The sequence below is a fragment of the Pundamilia nyererei genome, unplaced genomic scaffold (assembly GCF_000239375.1).
Source record: "Pundamilia nyererei isolate P.nyererei 1_Seehausen unplaced genomic scaffold, PunNye1.0 scaffold00001, whole genome shotgun sequence".
Classification (NCBI taxonomy): Eukaryota; Metazoa; Chordata; class Actinopteri; order Cichliformes; family Cichlidae; genus Pundamilia; species Pundamilia nyererei.
Window position 1 is genome coordinate 8,463,372 of NW_005187402.1, and position 15,756 is coordinate 8,479,127.

General features: G+C 39.1%; 1 protein-coding gene across 1 annotated transcript in view; it reads right to left on the reverse strand.

Moving 5' to 3' along the window:
- Positions 1-14,759, reverse strand: part of ergic1 (endoplasmic reticulum-golgi intermediate compartment 1) — a 20,522-nt gene extending 5,763 nt beyond the window's left edge. The window contains exons 1-4 of the mRNA XM_005719687.1: positions 14,592-14,759; positions 8,207-8,268; positions 2,674-2,746; positions 2,128-2,222 (exon numbers count right to left, since the gene is read on the reverse strand). Coding sequence (XP_005719744.1) covers positions 2,128-2,222; positions 2,674-2,746; positions 8,207-8,268; positions 14,592-14,611 — 250 coding nt within the window. The 5' untranslated portion in view covers positions 14,612-14,759. The remainder of the gene's footprint in view (positions 1-2,127; positions 2,223-2,673; positions 2,747-8,206; positions 8,269-14,591) is intronic.
- Positions 14,760-15,756: the final 997 nt, after the last annotated feature.

The window sequence follows — 15,756 nt, forward strand, 5'->3', positions numbered from 1 at the left end:
GTGTGTGTGTGTGTGTGTGTGTGTGTGTGTGTGTGTGTGCACCAGTGAGAGATGGTTGTTTCTCCTTTTTAAGACATTTCGGACTGGAAGCAGGTTGAAAGAAAGTGGAGGTTAGTATAAGGTTATTTACACGCGGATGTGCTTTTCCATGAAGTCACAAATCAAGGCGGGGCAAACGGTAAAGGTCACCGAAGAGAGATGATGTTTAACTCTGGAGCAGCAGAGCAGATAAACGCTAAAACCAGGGGATGGAAATGTCAGGTTTTCCATGATGAAAGAGCCTCTTCCTTGAAGTAAATTTGCAGCGGATGACAAGCTCTTTGGAAAATTGACTTGTGTAGAATATTAACTCGTAAGGAGAGGAACATTTCTGCTCATTACGTGCAGCTGCACTGTGTGGTCAAACCGACGTGTTTGAGCTGGTATTTAAATGGGACCCAAACTTGAGGGGGGGAAGGGAAAGGGCTTCAATTTTGCAATTAAACAAAACGACCTATACATACAATCATCAAGAGCTTTCATTAGTAACGGCAGGGGGACGGCCTTTGTTTAGGCATGCCATGAGTGAGTGAGCTCGTCTGAACACATGGCCAGCAGCTGTGTGTCTGCGTGCCAAAGCCTCTATCGCACAAATCTGGACTTAATTTTCACACAAGCAAGTTATAAGCTTTTCCATTTTTGGATATCGCCCGAGCTGAATCGATGTGTGAGTTTTCTGCGCTGTCCCGAGACCTGCCGGTGTATTTGTGCAAGCGATTTGTCATTTGGCATAGTTTTAGAGGAGGGGCTGGGGGAAGGCACGAGGAGCACAAAAGTGACCTAGTACCCTTCAATCGCACGTTCCACAGACATCTGAGCGCAGGGTACGAGCCAGTAGAGGCGACTTAATGTGAAACACAGATCACATCTGTGTGGCAGCACGAGATTCAACAGGAGATACAGAGGATGCTCTCGTCTTATCTATGAGCATGCCAGACCAAAACTGCCAATGCAGTATTGTGAAATGTTCTAAAGCATGCCTCATTTCTTTACATTTTGCTAGGAAAATGGAAAATAGATGCAGCAGGTTACTGAAACATATATGGAAATACAGTATTATATGGCAAAAACAGTTCTAATGAGGTGGGAAGTCAATATTTAGTAAGTCCCCCATTCATTCACACAGCCTGAACTCTCTTAGACAGATCGTCTAATAGTTCTCTTTTTTGGATGTTTCTACCTTTTGTTCTGTTCTCTGTCAAAATGATCCCACGCTGCTTCAAAAATGCTGAAGTCCAGGCTCTGCGGTGGACAATCCTTGACTGAAGCTGTTTCATTGTGTTTTTTTCTTTCCACCTACACCTTTACTGCACCGACAGTGTGTTTGGGATCACTGACATGCTGAAATATAAAGCTGTTGCCAATCAACACTTTGCAGATGATACTGTATAGTAAATCAAAATCTTATGAGACTTTTCTGCATTTATAATTCCATCAATTTTCACAATATCCTCAAAATAATTCAAATTTGGATTCATCACTCTATAAGACTCGTCGCCATTGATTTTCAGTCCAATTCTTGTGCAATTTGGTATACCTCAGGCTTTTCTCCCTCTTTATCATCATTAATAATGGCTTCTTGAGAGCACACCCTTTCACCGAGCCCGTTGAAGTTTCAGTGAAGAGTAAATGAATCAACTGAAGGTCCAGACGCATGCTGTGTCAGGTCTTTGATGCTGATTAACCGCTATTTTTAAAGCTAAAAATTTAAGTTTCTGTTATGCGTGGACACAAAATAGCTGATTTGTCCCTTGAATTGTTAAATTGTGCCTTTTCTATACTTGAATGATTCATAGGTCAGCGCTAAGTGGTTTTAAAAAAAAAAAATCATATGAACTAATAAAGAACTGAGGACTTGCTCAAGACATTTGCACATCACTGTAGTTTTGAGAGTCTGTTTCTTTATCTAAGGGATAGTTTATCCTTTGCTAATATGACAGGTTAAATGACAGGGCACACAGTAAGCATGAGTCAGATAAAGGGGAAAACAAACTGTTAAAAGAGGCCTTACAAAGTGCGGAAGAAAAAATACAGAAACAGAAGATGTAATGCAAAGAAATAGATATTTGTATATATGTATATACTCACAATCACAGTGTAAGTTTGGCAAACTGATGTTTAAACTCACTTCTATCTTCCCACCACTGTCTTTATCGGGATCATCCACATACAGTTCATTTACACTGCAATGGATGGAGAAAAGAAAAAAAAAGGTTAGAAATGGTTAGAACAGAAAATCAACTTTTAATTTAAAGAAATGTGGTATTTTCATTAGAAAAAGACACTTTTCTCCCTCGACGTCATGCTATTGTGCGCCACTTTAATGGTAGGGGACTCATCTTCTGCCAAATTGCAAGGAGAGAGCATTTGTGTATCTCTGCCGGTGTAATTTCCTTTCTGTCACACCCTTACCAAGTCATCGCTTATTACACATTGCCAAGAGGCTGACGCATGCACAAAGCCAATTTCCTGTCACAAATTTGACTCCATTCATTGGTTACAACACTGGCTGGGCAGAATACATCATAATGAGGGCATTGACATTCATAATTAAGTCCCTGTTTGTGCCTGCGTGGTAACCAGGGAACTGTGCGTTTCAGCCGGAGGATATTACAGACGAGCGGCAGTACCTACATTTCAGTGGCTATGAATCCCGTCAGCTCAGACAGGAAGAGGAAGAGTATGAAGACACAGCAGAGGATGGAAACTGTGGGCAAAGAGGAAGAAAGTCAGAATGAAGACACTGTTCAAACCTAGGTCACTGGTGATGTCTCATATATCACTTCTTTCACATAGAAGTTACACAAGCTTTACACAGAATGATGCAAGTCAAATGATCTGGACTGACTGGGTCTTAAGGAACGGCTGACGTAAGCTATTGGTATTAATGAAATCACAGCAGCTAAAAAAAATAAATCCCTAAATAGCAGTTTTACTGACAGTGTTAGCCCTCCCATTATGTTGTTTTTTCTTTCTTTTAAAGAACCTCCTACAGTAATTACACATTAAATACCAGCACAGCAGGCGGCCATTACAGCATTTCTTCTTTGAGAGAGGTGATCTCATGCTACGCCTTAGTAAGCCCTACAAACAACATTTTAGGCTTCCTTAAACTCACACACTGACAGTCACCCAGACCAAAAATGGCTTCCACAAAAGAGGCTGAGCAGAAACCAAAGTAGGAAAAATTAACTTTAACTGTTCAGTGTCTTTGTGTCCCGACATAAAGCCTAAGCTTAAAAACACACTAAAGGAGAAGCAGCCAGGTCGTCCGCTTCCCTCCATGTGCCAAACTAATCAGCCGAAGAGTCAAATAAAAGAGTGGCCATGTGTTTACTAAGATAAATGTGGAAGGAACTGATCTGTGTCTGTGGTCTATCTGGTATGGTGAGAGCCTTGGTTAGAAAGCTCTCGCTCAGCAGGTGAGGCATGTTTACGTGGCAACCGTCTCCTAGGTTCGCACAGTCACGTGACCTTGTGGTTTAGCAGGGCGTCACAGGCGGACCTGCGGCTAGAGGAAGCTTTACATAAGGTAATATTTAACCAACAAACAAGGGAGTGTCACTGTGACACATAGATTACGAATTCAGGTTCATTAAAAAACTTGTACAGTAAGTTTTCCCTGCCTTCAAAGGATGCAATATAGGACGATGATTACTAAAGATGAGTGATTTTTAATAGTCTCACAATGGAAATACTGACACCCCGAAATGATTTACAAAGACATGACCTGACTGTCTTCTATTTACGCTCCAGCTTATCCGGACAGCTCGGACATTCTTTGGACTGTGACACAAAGGAATCGGCTACAATAACACCATGAATCAGTCACTGACATTTGAAACTAGCCCTATTTATGCAATCAGATGTGGCTTTTTTGTTACATCTTTGTTCCTTCTAAGGCTCATTTTCCCCACATAGCACAGGCAAATTTTATTTTTTTATTTTATTTTTTTCCACATCAGCCCGGGCAAAAAACCCCACACAAATACTAAGAGAGAAAAATCTGACAAACAAGAGACTGTTACATTAAATCCAAAACCATGAGTAGTTCCAGAAACCACAGTGGCCAAACAGAGCTTTTGTTTAGGGTAAACTGAGCCCTGCAGAATGTGCCCTGGGGCAACAAAAGCAGATGAGGGTCAAATATTTGGCCTTTTGTGAAAAGGCAGGCTCTGATTCTTTTTTGCCACCGTGGCCTGAATGTTATTCGGCCTGCTGTGGATGAAGCATTAACAGGTTTCTAATATCCCAATCTAACCAGTGGCGTCATCCCTAGACAGCGGATGGAGACAGGAAGGGAGTTAACTGAGTGCAGGAAAAACTTATATCCATTTCCTCTTGGGTGGAAACGTTAGTGTATAACTTTAGTAACTTCTTTCTGCTGTCCATACAGAAAATTATTTTTCTCTGCCTTAAAAGGGTCCAATACTGAAATAACACTTTTAGTTTATCCACTGTGTCATGAGTTTTGTTGACAGTTTTCCTACTATGTGTCTTTGTCAGCTGACTAATGAATACGACTGCTGCCAAAAATGTGTCATCAGAGCTCTTGTCTTCTATCAAGCAGTGAATAATCAATATAGCCCCTGATTACACAATGACTTATTGATGACAAGTAGGAAAACTCATGACCTGACAGGAAAAAGCAGTCAGATTTCCACTGAGGACTCCTGAGGTGCCAGTGACTATGAGACAGCATGATTATTAGCATTTTTGTCATAGCAGATGTGCTAAAACAGGTACTGCTCCAAGCTGTTTGCTTTTTACATAAGAGCATACCTCTGTGCTGACAAAAGGGAAGTACTTGAATCACAATTACTTGTCATCGTTTTCCTAAACATCTGCCTCCCAGAGCAGGGACTGGCATCTGATTCTATTTACTTTTTATGTTCAAGCTGAAGAAGAAGGTTACAGACTGTGAAGCCCTGCTAGGACTCAAATGTCATTTTGAGTTAAGAATGAGGCGGTTTAAAGACATCAGAGTAATCAAAATAAAGTACTGTGCAACAGTCTCGAGTCACCGTTAATTTCTTTGTATTTTAACTCCAAGGAGCCAGACTTTATTGTAAGAGAACAATAGTTCCTCAGGCTTTCTGAAGGTCTTTCTATGCTTTTCACTGGACATTGGCTGCACATTTGTCACATATTTTCAGTCTACTTCTCGCACCCGACCGTTTGGAGAGAGGTACAACAGCGAGTGTCTCGTTAGAATTACTGCACCCACTTTCCATGCAAAATATAAAGCAATGTGTGGTGGATTCAGAGCTTTGTACAGTGCTCTATGTTAAAAAAAAATACAAAGTCCATTATGCCTCCAAAAACAAACTTTGGATTAAAGTGTGTGTGTGTTTTAACTAGCTGGTGTATTGTATGCCAGAGCTAGAATGTAATTAGCATAAAGATGGGCTAGCTATAGATGAAAGTTTTTTGTTTTTGTTTTTCTGGTTGATTCAGTCTGGTTGATTAATGACAAGCAAATGTTCCTGTTAATATACTTCAATTAACTATTGCTAAAAAAGTGAATCACTAAACAGGTGAACAAGCCAAGAGGATAAATGATGCTAGGTTAGCCCTGCTTACACAGCTTAGCTTAAAAAAATAGTTTTTAGCAGCTCTGATATTCAACAATTAGTATGTTTCTACTTTTTTTTTTTATGTAAAGTTGAGCAAGTTCTTTTTATTATAGTGAACAAAAATAGTATGTTGTAGTTCTACTTTGTTGCATACCTTTATTTCATTTGAGATGTCTATAATTGTGAGTCAACTATAATCAAAAAGTGCTGTGTTCATTTTGCAACACCCATTCTGAACTACTAAAATATTAATACTAAAGTTACTAAAAGCTACACTGAAATTAAACACTGACATTTACACTAAAGTGAACTGATTGACTCTACTATGGAAATAAGCTGAGGCCTTTAGACTACGTCCACACGAGCCCGGATAGATTTGAAAATGGCGTTTTCTACTGAAAACACTCCGCGTCCACACTAGCATTTTCAGTCATTTTCACAGAGTTGTGCGTCCACTTTGAAACGGCCGAAAACGCTTACGTTCCAGTCCTGCGCATGCGTGAAGCGCCAGATGATTCGGCCTGCCTCATTTCTGTCAGCCGTTTATTTACTTGCCGGCTCTTTGAAACGTCGCAGCAAAAGGTTGAGGAAAATTTTTTAAATGGACTGACAATGAGGTGAAGTTGCTGCTGCGAGTAACACAGAAGTACAAAGTAGCAAGAGCGAGTGAGAATTAAATAATTTGAAGAAAAGCTAATAGTTTTGCAATCTTCATTCGTTTTTATTTTTATTTAGTTTTGACTTCAGATTTTCAATTTTATATCTGTTTTAATTAGTTTTTACCATTTGTTTGCTAGTTTAGTTTTTATTTTTATCTTCTGCTTATCCTTGGGTATGTTGCTATTCCAGCTACCATACCCTGCACACTGGAAAGGTCGCCAGTCTGTCACAGGGCTAACACGCAGTGACAGACAACTCGCATTCCCACCTATAGGGAACCTATGGGTTATTAAAAAATAAATAAAATTAGGGCAGATGAACAACCATTGATACCAGGCAACTATAAAAGATATATCTTGGCCCCAATGAGACTATTAACTCTTGCAGCACTGGGTCTTCGTAATTTTGGTTCAAGTGATTTGCTAAACTTTTGGAAGGCAACTGACTCACACAGTTGTGTAGATATCCCAGGCTCAATAAACATATTCACCAACGCTTCCTCTCGCTTGTGATGTTCCTGCGAATTGACCAACTAGCAGCCATTGGGTCGCTGTTGGAAGCACTGCATTAATGTTTTTTGTGGAGTTCACTTGGGATGCATCACGCTGCCTTGCCTGGGGCAAGCTTCTGTTTCTGGGGATGAGGATTGGGCGTGCTCCCTTACCTTCTCAAGGTAAGCCTGGTTAGCCTTCTTGTGCGAGGTTTTCAAGTGCACTTTAAGGTTTGTGGGATTTTTTTTTCCCCTTTAGAAATGCACCGCATAATTTGTCTCATTCCAGTACAAGACACTTGCTTTTATCTAAAACACAATCATATTCAAAGTAATCTGAAATTGGACTGTAGCGATTTCTCCCGACTTTTGCTGACACGATTCTGCGTGGGACAGAGCAGCAACACAGACGACTCGACTAACGTACTTGCCACCTGCTGGCATAATGAGACACAGCAAGAAAAAAAACCTGGAAACTAAACTTCATTTTCACCCTAGACTATTGTATGACACACACACATCAATGAAAACTAAACACATTTTTGCTATAAATTCAGTTAATTTTAGTTAGTTTTGTGAACACTCATTACAGTTTTAGTTCGTTTTCCTTTTTTTGCAAAGTCTTGTTTTTATTTTTATTTCCGTTAACGAAAATATTTTTTCACTTCTAGTTTTTGTTATTTCGTTAGTTTTCGTTAACGATAATAACCTTGGTACAAACTGATATTAATCTTTAATAGGGCTGTGAAAATTGAGAGCAAACAAAACAACTGCTGTATAATGCCCTCTGCTATCTTTGTTTAATTGGTCACATGACTGCAATCACATGACTGAAATGCATCATCATTTTTAGAAAGTCTACGTTTTCACTGTTCACACTGCGACGCAAACGCACCGTCTTCAAATCTATTCGTTTTCGAGAGCGCTTTCAAAACGCCGTCTCAGTGTGGATGGGAGGCCAAAACGGAGAGAAAACGAAAACGCATTAGTGTAGACGTAGCCTTAATCAGCACAAAGATAGCCCATACACACAAATCTAAGCACCTATGGCACAAACATTAACACATGCCATCTTATTTGTTCAAAATATGGTTTCTCGCCTTTACACTTAGAGTGAGAATTAACACAAACCAAAGTCCAGCAGAGGCAGATTTTGCTACCAGCAGCCAGAGCAGTCAGAACGAGTGTTTTGGCTGATGTCAAACTACTGCAAGCAGCTGTACAGTCACGAAGGATGACCTTTTCAGTTAACTTTCACTGGAAAAAGTGATTACGTCTCACATCTTATTTTGCCACATTTTGCATCTTCCATTTATAGAAGCAAGATTCAGGAATTCCTTTCACATATGTGGAACAAAATCCCCCCCCAAAAAATTACAAAAAAATGAAAACCTTAAAGTAGATGCTCATAACTTTGGCCTGTGAGTGAAGGACTACTCACTGAAAGCTCCTGTGTATGTTGGCTGGGTGAGATCCTTTGGCACTTTCCTGTAGATATCAAATCTGAGGAGAGACAAAAAGAAATATATAGCAAATGTAAATATTATGTGCTGAAAAATGTTGCACATTCTGTACCCATCATGCCTTGCGATATTACAGAAGCGCGGTGGAATGTTAGCTTTGGACGTCCGCCATTATATATAACAGATCCAGACGGCCAACCGCAACACATACAAACACACACACGCACTTTTACAGGGTTACAACCTCTTCCTTTGAATGTCTGCTCTGTAATTATGAACTGACCCCAACAAAGGTCTAACACTCCACACATACACAAAGCAAACAAAAACACACACAGAAACATAAACACAAGTTCACCGACAACTTTAAATCATATGGTTTCATCTTCTTGGCAGTAAGTGGATACAAGAACTGCTGATTTACTCTCGGTAAAATCCTCAGTTTAACATTTTTGGATATTTCTAAAAATACCTTTCTTAAACTGCTCGTAAATCAGCGTTTAAGAGATGGGAAGATCATTTCCACCTGACACAATCGACTCTGCTTGTGAAATACTGTTCTTGCCAATTTTGGGAGCTAGAAAAAGGAAGGAGAAAAAAATCTGCTACTAAACACCAAAACTATTTCGGTTCAGGACTTCTTGCGCTTGTCCTTTTTGGGCAGTGAAAAATCTTTTGGCTGACTGTGCAAACTCCTCCCACACCCCGATCTCCCCACTCAACTCTCCTTAGCAGTCTCCTACCAAAACAATCACATCTGTCTACATTTCTTCCACTTAGAGCGTCCAGAAAAATAATCACAGCTAATGCAACGCAGGGCCGGGGAGGAAGTATGAGGGTGGGCTTCCTGTAATCCACCTCTGTTTCTTCTCTCGATGTTGCATAACCTCCTGCTTTAACGCCTTTGTTTTAATGTGAAGCACTCCTAGATCCCAAAACTCTCATTCAGCATTCCTCTATGTGTATATCATCACAGTATACATCCATACTAATGTAGATAGATAATGTGCACTGCCTTTCCTCACATAAAACAACCTGACAGGTGGAGCAAAATGATATACATCCCCACCATGTGAAGGCCTTGTAAGTCAAGTTCTAGTCTTTTCCACGTCTTTGGAGTTTATTCAAGTATTACTTACGCATTCTGCGGTGTAGATGGTATGAGTAGACTAAGGCTGAAGGCAGATTGTGGTCATACTGGTATTATTTGGAACAGAGATGTTCGAGATATGTATTCAGCCACTGATAAGAACGTAAAACAACTGAGCTCATTTTATGAATATGCGAGTTGTGCAGTTTGTCAAGTTCAGCATTATGGCAGGAAAGGATCATTTTACATAAAGGAAGTGCATCTGGAATATATTTGGATTATTCTTGGTTATACAAATACAGGGGTTTTTTTCAGCTTAATTAGAGAAACAGTTCAGCTACATGCACATGTATTTTAGAAAATTGACCTTTTTCTGTGCATTTTTGCCTTCTGTACACATGTAGACTGAGCTTTTAAAATACTCCTTGTTGTCTTTCAGTGTCAAATGTGTGAGCCTTTACCGTCTTTTTTTTTTTTAAGTCAGGCTTCTGATTGGCTAGCATTTCCATACAACTAGTGTTTTATCACTACGTGTGTGCTCCTGACAATGCATGACATTAGTTCTTGTATTTTCATAAGGCCTGAGATAGTTTCCATAGCATTGCTTACGTGGACAGGATTTTTTTTTTCTTTAAACAAAAGCTATAAATTCCCCTTATAAAAACTACATGTGTATCTGTGGATCTATACATATACATAGATACACACATAGAGACAGACAGACATATACATATATACATACACACATACATACACACACACACATATATCTTTGTTTTTAACAGTTGAAGGTGTTGGAAAAAAAAAGAAAAAAGAACAATATGACATCACTATCACTGACTCCACATACAATATTGGCTCAAGTATTTCGAATTACACATCATCTGATTTTAAAAGGTGACCCATGTAACCACACTATTCACTAGTTAAAAGCAATAAGCTGCATGCAGACACGCTTCCTCGCTCACATACGTCATTTTGCTTTGACATTAAAGTAAAAACATACTGTGATCATGTCATCCTACTGGAATAACACCGCTGTTTCACAAACAGTGTCCTGCACTTCAAACCAGGGGTAGGTAAATAAAGGTCTGATTTAAGATTATACCACAAAAGGACAATAATAGACAAGGCCACAACACACAACTTTCACTTGACAGTAACCAAAATGAGTTGTGTTTACTGCCTCACAGCTAAACTATTTCTTTTTTTTTTTTAAAGAGACTTATTGTAAAATTTTTAAGCAGTCCTACAATGTGTTCACTCTGAGGTGACAAAGGTTAATGAATTCATTAGTAAAATTAATATGTTCATTACACTAAACAACAGTTTAGGAGAAACTTCAGACACTAGTAAAGCTTCAACAAGTATTAAACAGTTAGCATAAATGTTAACCTGGTTGTCACACATGTTAACTTAAGCAGTTTAATGATTTGTAATTAGCTACACTAGCCGTCTGTTATCATCATCGTAGTGGCTAGCAGAAGTAATTACTGCCGGCTGACTGGATGGAATATTGAGTAGTGACAGAGCAGGTTGTGGACACATGGAAACAGGTGGGTCACCTGCTGTGCAGAGCAGCGGGGGAACCGTAGCTGAACTGAGTAGAGAGTCCAGAGTGTGGAGAACTAATCCGAGAACATAAAGAGTGGAATCCAGAGCAGAGCAGAGCTGCAGGCTTTTCGACTTTTAAAGTAACTGGTTAAAAAGTTTCTTATTTCCTTGATCGCAGCTTCAAAATGTAGTCAGTAACTTTATTATAATAAAGTACAATTTACAAAGTTAAACCTTTTAAAGTCAGCAATTTAAAAAAATATTTAAAAGATCCAGGAGTTATTTAAATTAAAGAAAATATACTTTAAAGAAAAACATGACTATACACTTACTGAAGTGTAAAAAAAAAAAAAAAGACTGACATAAACTTTCAGTATATGTATTTTTAACCTGTGCGACACTGTGGTTTTATCAAACTATCTCTACTCAGAACACTTCATGAATATTTATGATGAGGTTCAAGGGTTCACATCTCAGTGTACCACTTACATTCGTAATTTCCTGAATTACAGTCAACACATCTCCTTCCGTCACATCTCACTGCTCAGATGTTATGTGATTAGGGAGGACATGATGTACCAGCATCTAGCTGTTAACACCATGACACGAAAACACAAGCCTACTTTTCAAGGGTCTTAAATAAATAAGCCGAATCTCGGCAATGACTCACGGTGAGTCAGTAGTTTGTTCCATGTATAGCCGAGTAAACCCACATTACAGACGATCAAGGTTCTTCTTTTCACACCTTACACCACAGAATATAAGCAATACTTCTCTCTTTACGTAGGTAACCCAACTGCTGTTACGATAAAGTCATTACTGCAATTATTGAAAAAACAGGGAGAATCCATATTAAGCCTCTAAAGTGACCATGTAATAAACACAGCAGATCATCGGGTTGGCTAACACAAAATGTCCTTGTGCCAATAAATGACATAATCTAAAGGACATTAAACTTGGGCATAAAAGCCTTTCGGTGATTCACTCGTTCCTTCAGTGACGCTGTTCGGTCATCCTGAATGAGATGATCCTCATTGTTGGAAGTTGGCATTTGTGGAAGAACTTTATTACTGTTGAAATGTCAATCTACAGCAGCTGAGAAAGATACGCATTTCTAGAAAAGACCAAACCTAGAAATTTACTACCACATATTAGAAGGGGAACACAAGACCGTATATGTGTACACCATCCTGCTGCTGGGGAAAAAAAATAATAAAAAAACCTAGAACACCAACTGTACATTAATCCAGAGCTTAAAATAGTCCCTAACAAATACACAAGTAACTCTTTGAGGAAAGCTGTGTGTCTTTTTTTTTTTAAAGAAATGAAAATGTGTACATGCAATTAGGTTTTAAATTTTAAATTAGCACCTTATTATTTTTGCTCATCAGATTTATGAACATAAAGACAGAAAAACACCAGCTTCGCACTTTAGCTTATTTGTTGTGCGCTTTGAAATGAATAACATGCACATTCTGGGAATACATCCTACTTTTGTGGATAGTGCAATCTATGGTAGCCAAAAAGTGTTACACACCCTCACGCTGGTGACTAACCCTGCAGTATTTTTGAAAGGACAACACCTCGAAACAGTTACTCAAGCCTTTTCTAGCTGTTGCAATGCGGGTTTTGTATGATCGAGGCATCAAGCAAAGCATCCAACGATGAGAATCTGACCTCTTGTGACACACAGTTCATCCAGAGTGTTTTTTCTTCTGTAGTAAAATCATTCTGTCAGCACAACACAGCTGTAATCTTTGGAAAAAGATGACAGACACTGATTTCCAGTTTGACCGTGCTGTTGATCATTTTCATCAATCTGTCCGATTTTTCTGCGTTAACATTCAGCACAGCTATACAGCTATCTGAAAACTGTGATTACTTCACATTAAATAGAGCTGGAGGATTATCTGAAACATTGTCACATATGAGCCTTGTTGGTTCCTATTGACCTATCAGCAAATGACATCACATTTACTAATGGAAGCTGTGGCTCAGGACCTGGGATGGGCAATTGATTTTTCCTAGGGTCCATGTGAGAAACTGTAACTGTTGCGCTAGTAAGCCAAACTCAATTCTGCTCAACATGAACTTTCTCTCTTTATAAACTGCTACCAGTAAGAATTAATGTTACAATTAGGCCCTAAATGTGACTCCCTGGTAAGATTAACTGCACAAGCTCTGCACAAGAGACAGAGCGGGTCATCTGCTATTCGGAAGGTCATGGTAAAGTTGCGAAAACGTCCTTGGGCAAGGGAGTGAACCCCATACTCCTCCAGATGGCATAGAACAAAGCACTGTGTGAATGGGTGACTAAAGCTTGTAGTAAGGGACGATCGTGGCTCAAGAGACTGGTGGTGGTCAGAGTGTCTGGGAGCCTCGCCTCTGTCAGTGCGCCCCAGGGCAGCTGTGGCTACAATATAGCTTGCCATCACCAGTGTGTGAATGGGTGGATGACTGAATGTAGTGTAAAGCGCTTTGGGGTCCATAGGGACTAAGTAAAGCTATATACAAATACAGGCCATTTACCATTTACAATAAAAGGTACTTTGAGTGCTCGGTTAGAACCAGTCCATACTCAAATATTGTGCTACATTAATTGTGTGTGTCAAAGATAGTGTTTTGAAAATTTTTTTAAATTTAGATGGTAAGAAACCAACAGACAAACAACTAAAAGGCACTTGAATAAGCCCAAAATGTAACAATGCAATCCACAGGCAGGAAACATAAATATTATTAACAAGTACAAGCACTTTACAACTTAATTTGCTGTCAAAATAAAATGCATAGAAGATATTTTGTTTATGACTTTGCTAAATGTTTTTCTTCAATATAGCAGCTGCGTTGTTAAAATACTGTTAGGAAATAACTTTTGTTGGGTCTGGTGAGCAACAGGATAACTGCAAAAGTAATACATTACTTATTCAGAGCCTCTGAAGAGATACGTTTTGTATGTGTTTAATTGGTTTCCAGAACACGCTGCAGTTGAGTTTATCAGATACCATTTTAGACTCTGTATAAATGTGTGAAGTTTCATCTCTGTGAACTTAACAGTTGTGACTGTGGATATGGCAGATTTCCATTCAAAATCTAAAGGCTGGCTCAAAATGTGTTCTTACTAAATTTGTCTTGGCACTGGCAAACAGGATGAAGTGAGCATTGTGCAAATGGGCAATGCAAACATCCTGTTTTTTTATTCTAACTGGCCGTACTCTATTGATAGGTTTAACAGCCCTGTAGAGAAAGTGTGGCAAACAAGTTTAAGTTGCAGATTAATAGCTTGAATGGCTCTGCAATGGCTGTGTTCCGGTTTCACTGTTTATTGGTGGCTAATGACTGAATGTTTTGATGTTTGTGTACTGAACGTGTTACACAGTTTCTTTTGTAAACCAAACCAACCGTGCTGATTGTAATCGGGCGCACGTCTGGCAAAGCTGGTCGAGGACATTTGCACATGCGCAAAAAAAACGAACCCACACAAAAACCCGAGCATCACTGCGGCGACTTAACGAAAAACCCGTGCATAAAAAAAATGTTTCTTTTTTTTTAAAAACTGAGCTCGCTCATGTCAAACGCAACACATCATTGTGATAACTTTGGCTGCCTCAGTAGCATGTGATGCTGAGCCAACTGTTAATTCATCTAGAGCTCACAGACAGCAGACCACCACTTTCCACTTCATATCCCGCCACAAAGAACCGGAAGCCCCCCGTACTCACCTCCTAACATCGAAAGTCATGATGTTTGCACGTTGGACAGGGGCGTTAAAAAGAAGAAAACTACAAACAACAGGAGACCATACTATCTTCAACGCTACCGGTTGTTCATGGGTACCGGGCTGACGTCAGCTTAGGACGCTTTGCAGAAGCTGATTGGCTAAGATGTACTTCCTGTTCACTATGATTCTTCTTCCTCCGAGTGATGCAGCCGTATTATAATGGGCCGAAACATGAATGGGAAAACGTTTTTTAAATTAAGAAATAATTAAAAATTAACATTAAGATTAACAAAAGATGAACTTGTGCAATACGATCACATTTTTAAAAATAATTTTATTGACTGAAAACTATAGAGTGTTTTTTTTTATTTAGTAACGTGAATTTTAAGAGGAAAAGGAATTGTGAATTTTATGACAAAAATGGGCAATACAAACTGCTCAAAACTCAAATTTAATCCAGTATTATCCATGTGTTATGCTCTTACTCTTATTTTTCGCCTTCTTTTTTAATATGTGCAGCAAGAGAACAAAAATATTTTAAAAATGTTTAAAAAAAGTATGTACTACTCCAAGTCTCATTCACCTACACATTTTAAAAGTAAATATTTAGCTGACATTCACATACACCCTCACTGCAGTGATGGATGAATTGTGGGTAACTCAGGGTTCAGCATCTTGCCCAATAAAACTTTAGTTCATTCTTTGATTTTCCCAGTTGGTCTGCACTGATACTTGTGTAGCACTTTTCTGCTCATTTTCTTACAACATGCCTCAATATACAAATTCATACAAGCATTATGTCATCATGAGAACATAGCAAGCCAGGAATTAACCCACCAACCTTCTGATTAGTGGCCAACCAGCTCTACCACCTGTGCCAAATTGCCATAGAGGAAAAGGTTCTCTTCCCCTTTTTTTAAAATAATGCTAACAACTCCTTCTTACCAAGAAATGAAAATTTATAAACATAAAACTCTGCCACCTCAGTGGCTGTATCTAAGGAGGACTCTATCAGAAGGTTGGTGGATGAATCCCTACATTCTCAAAGCATCCTTATGAAAGAATCCTTGGGCAAGATCCACAACACCAAGACGCCCCCAATGCATTTGTGTGTGTGTGTGTGTGTGTGTGTGTGTGTGTGTGTGTGTGTGTGTGTGTGTGTGTGT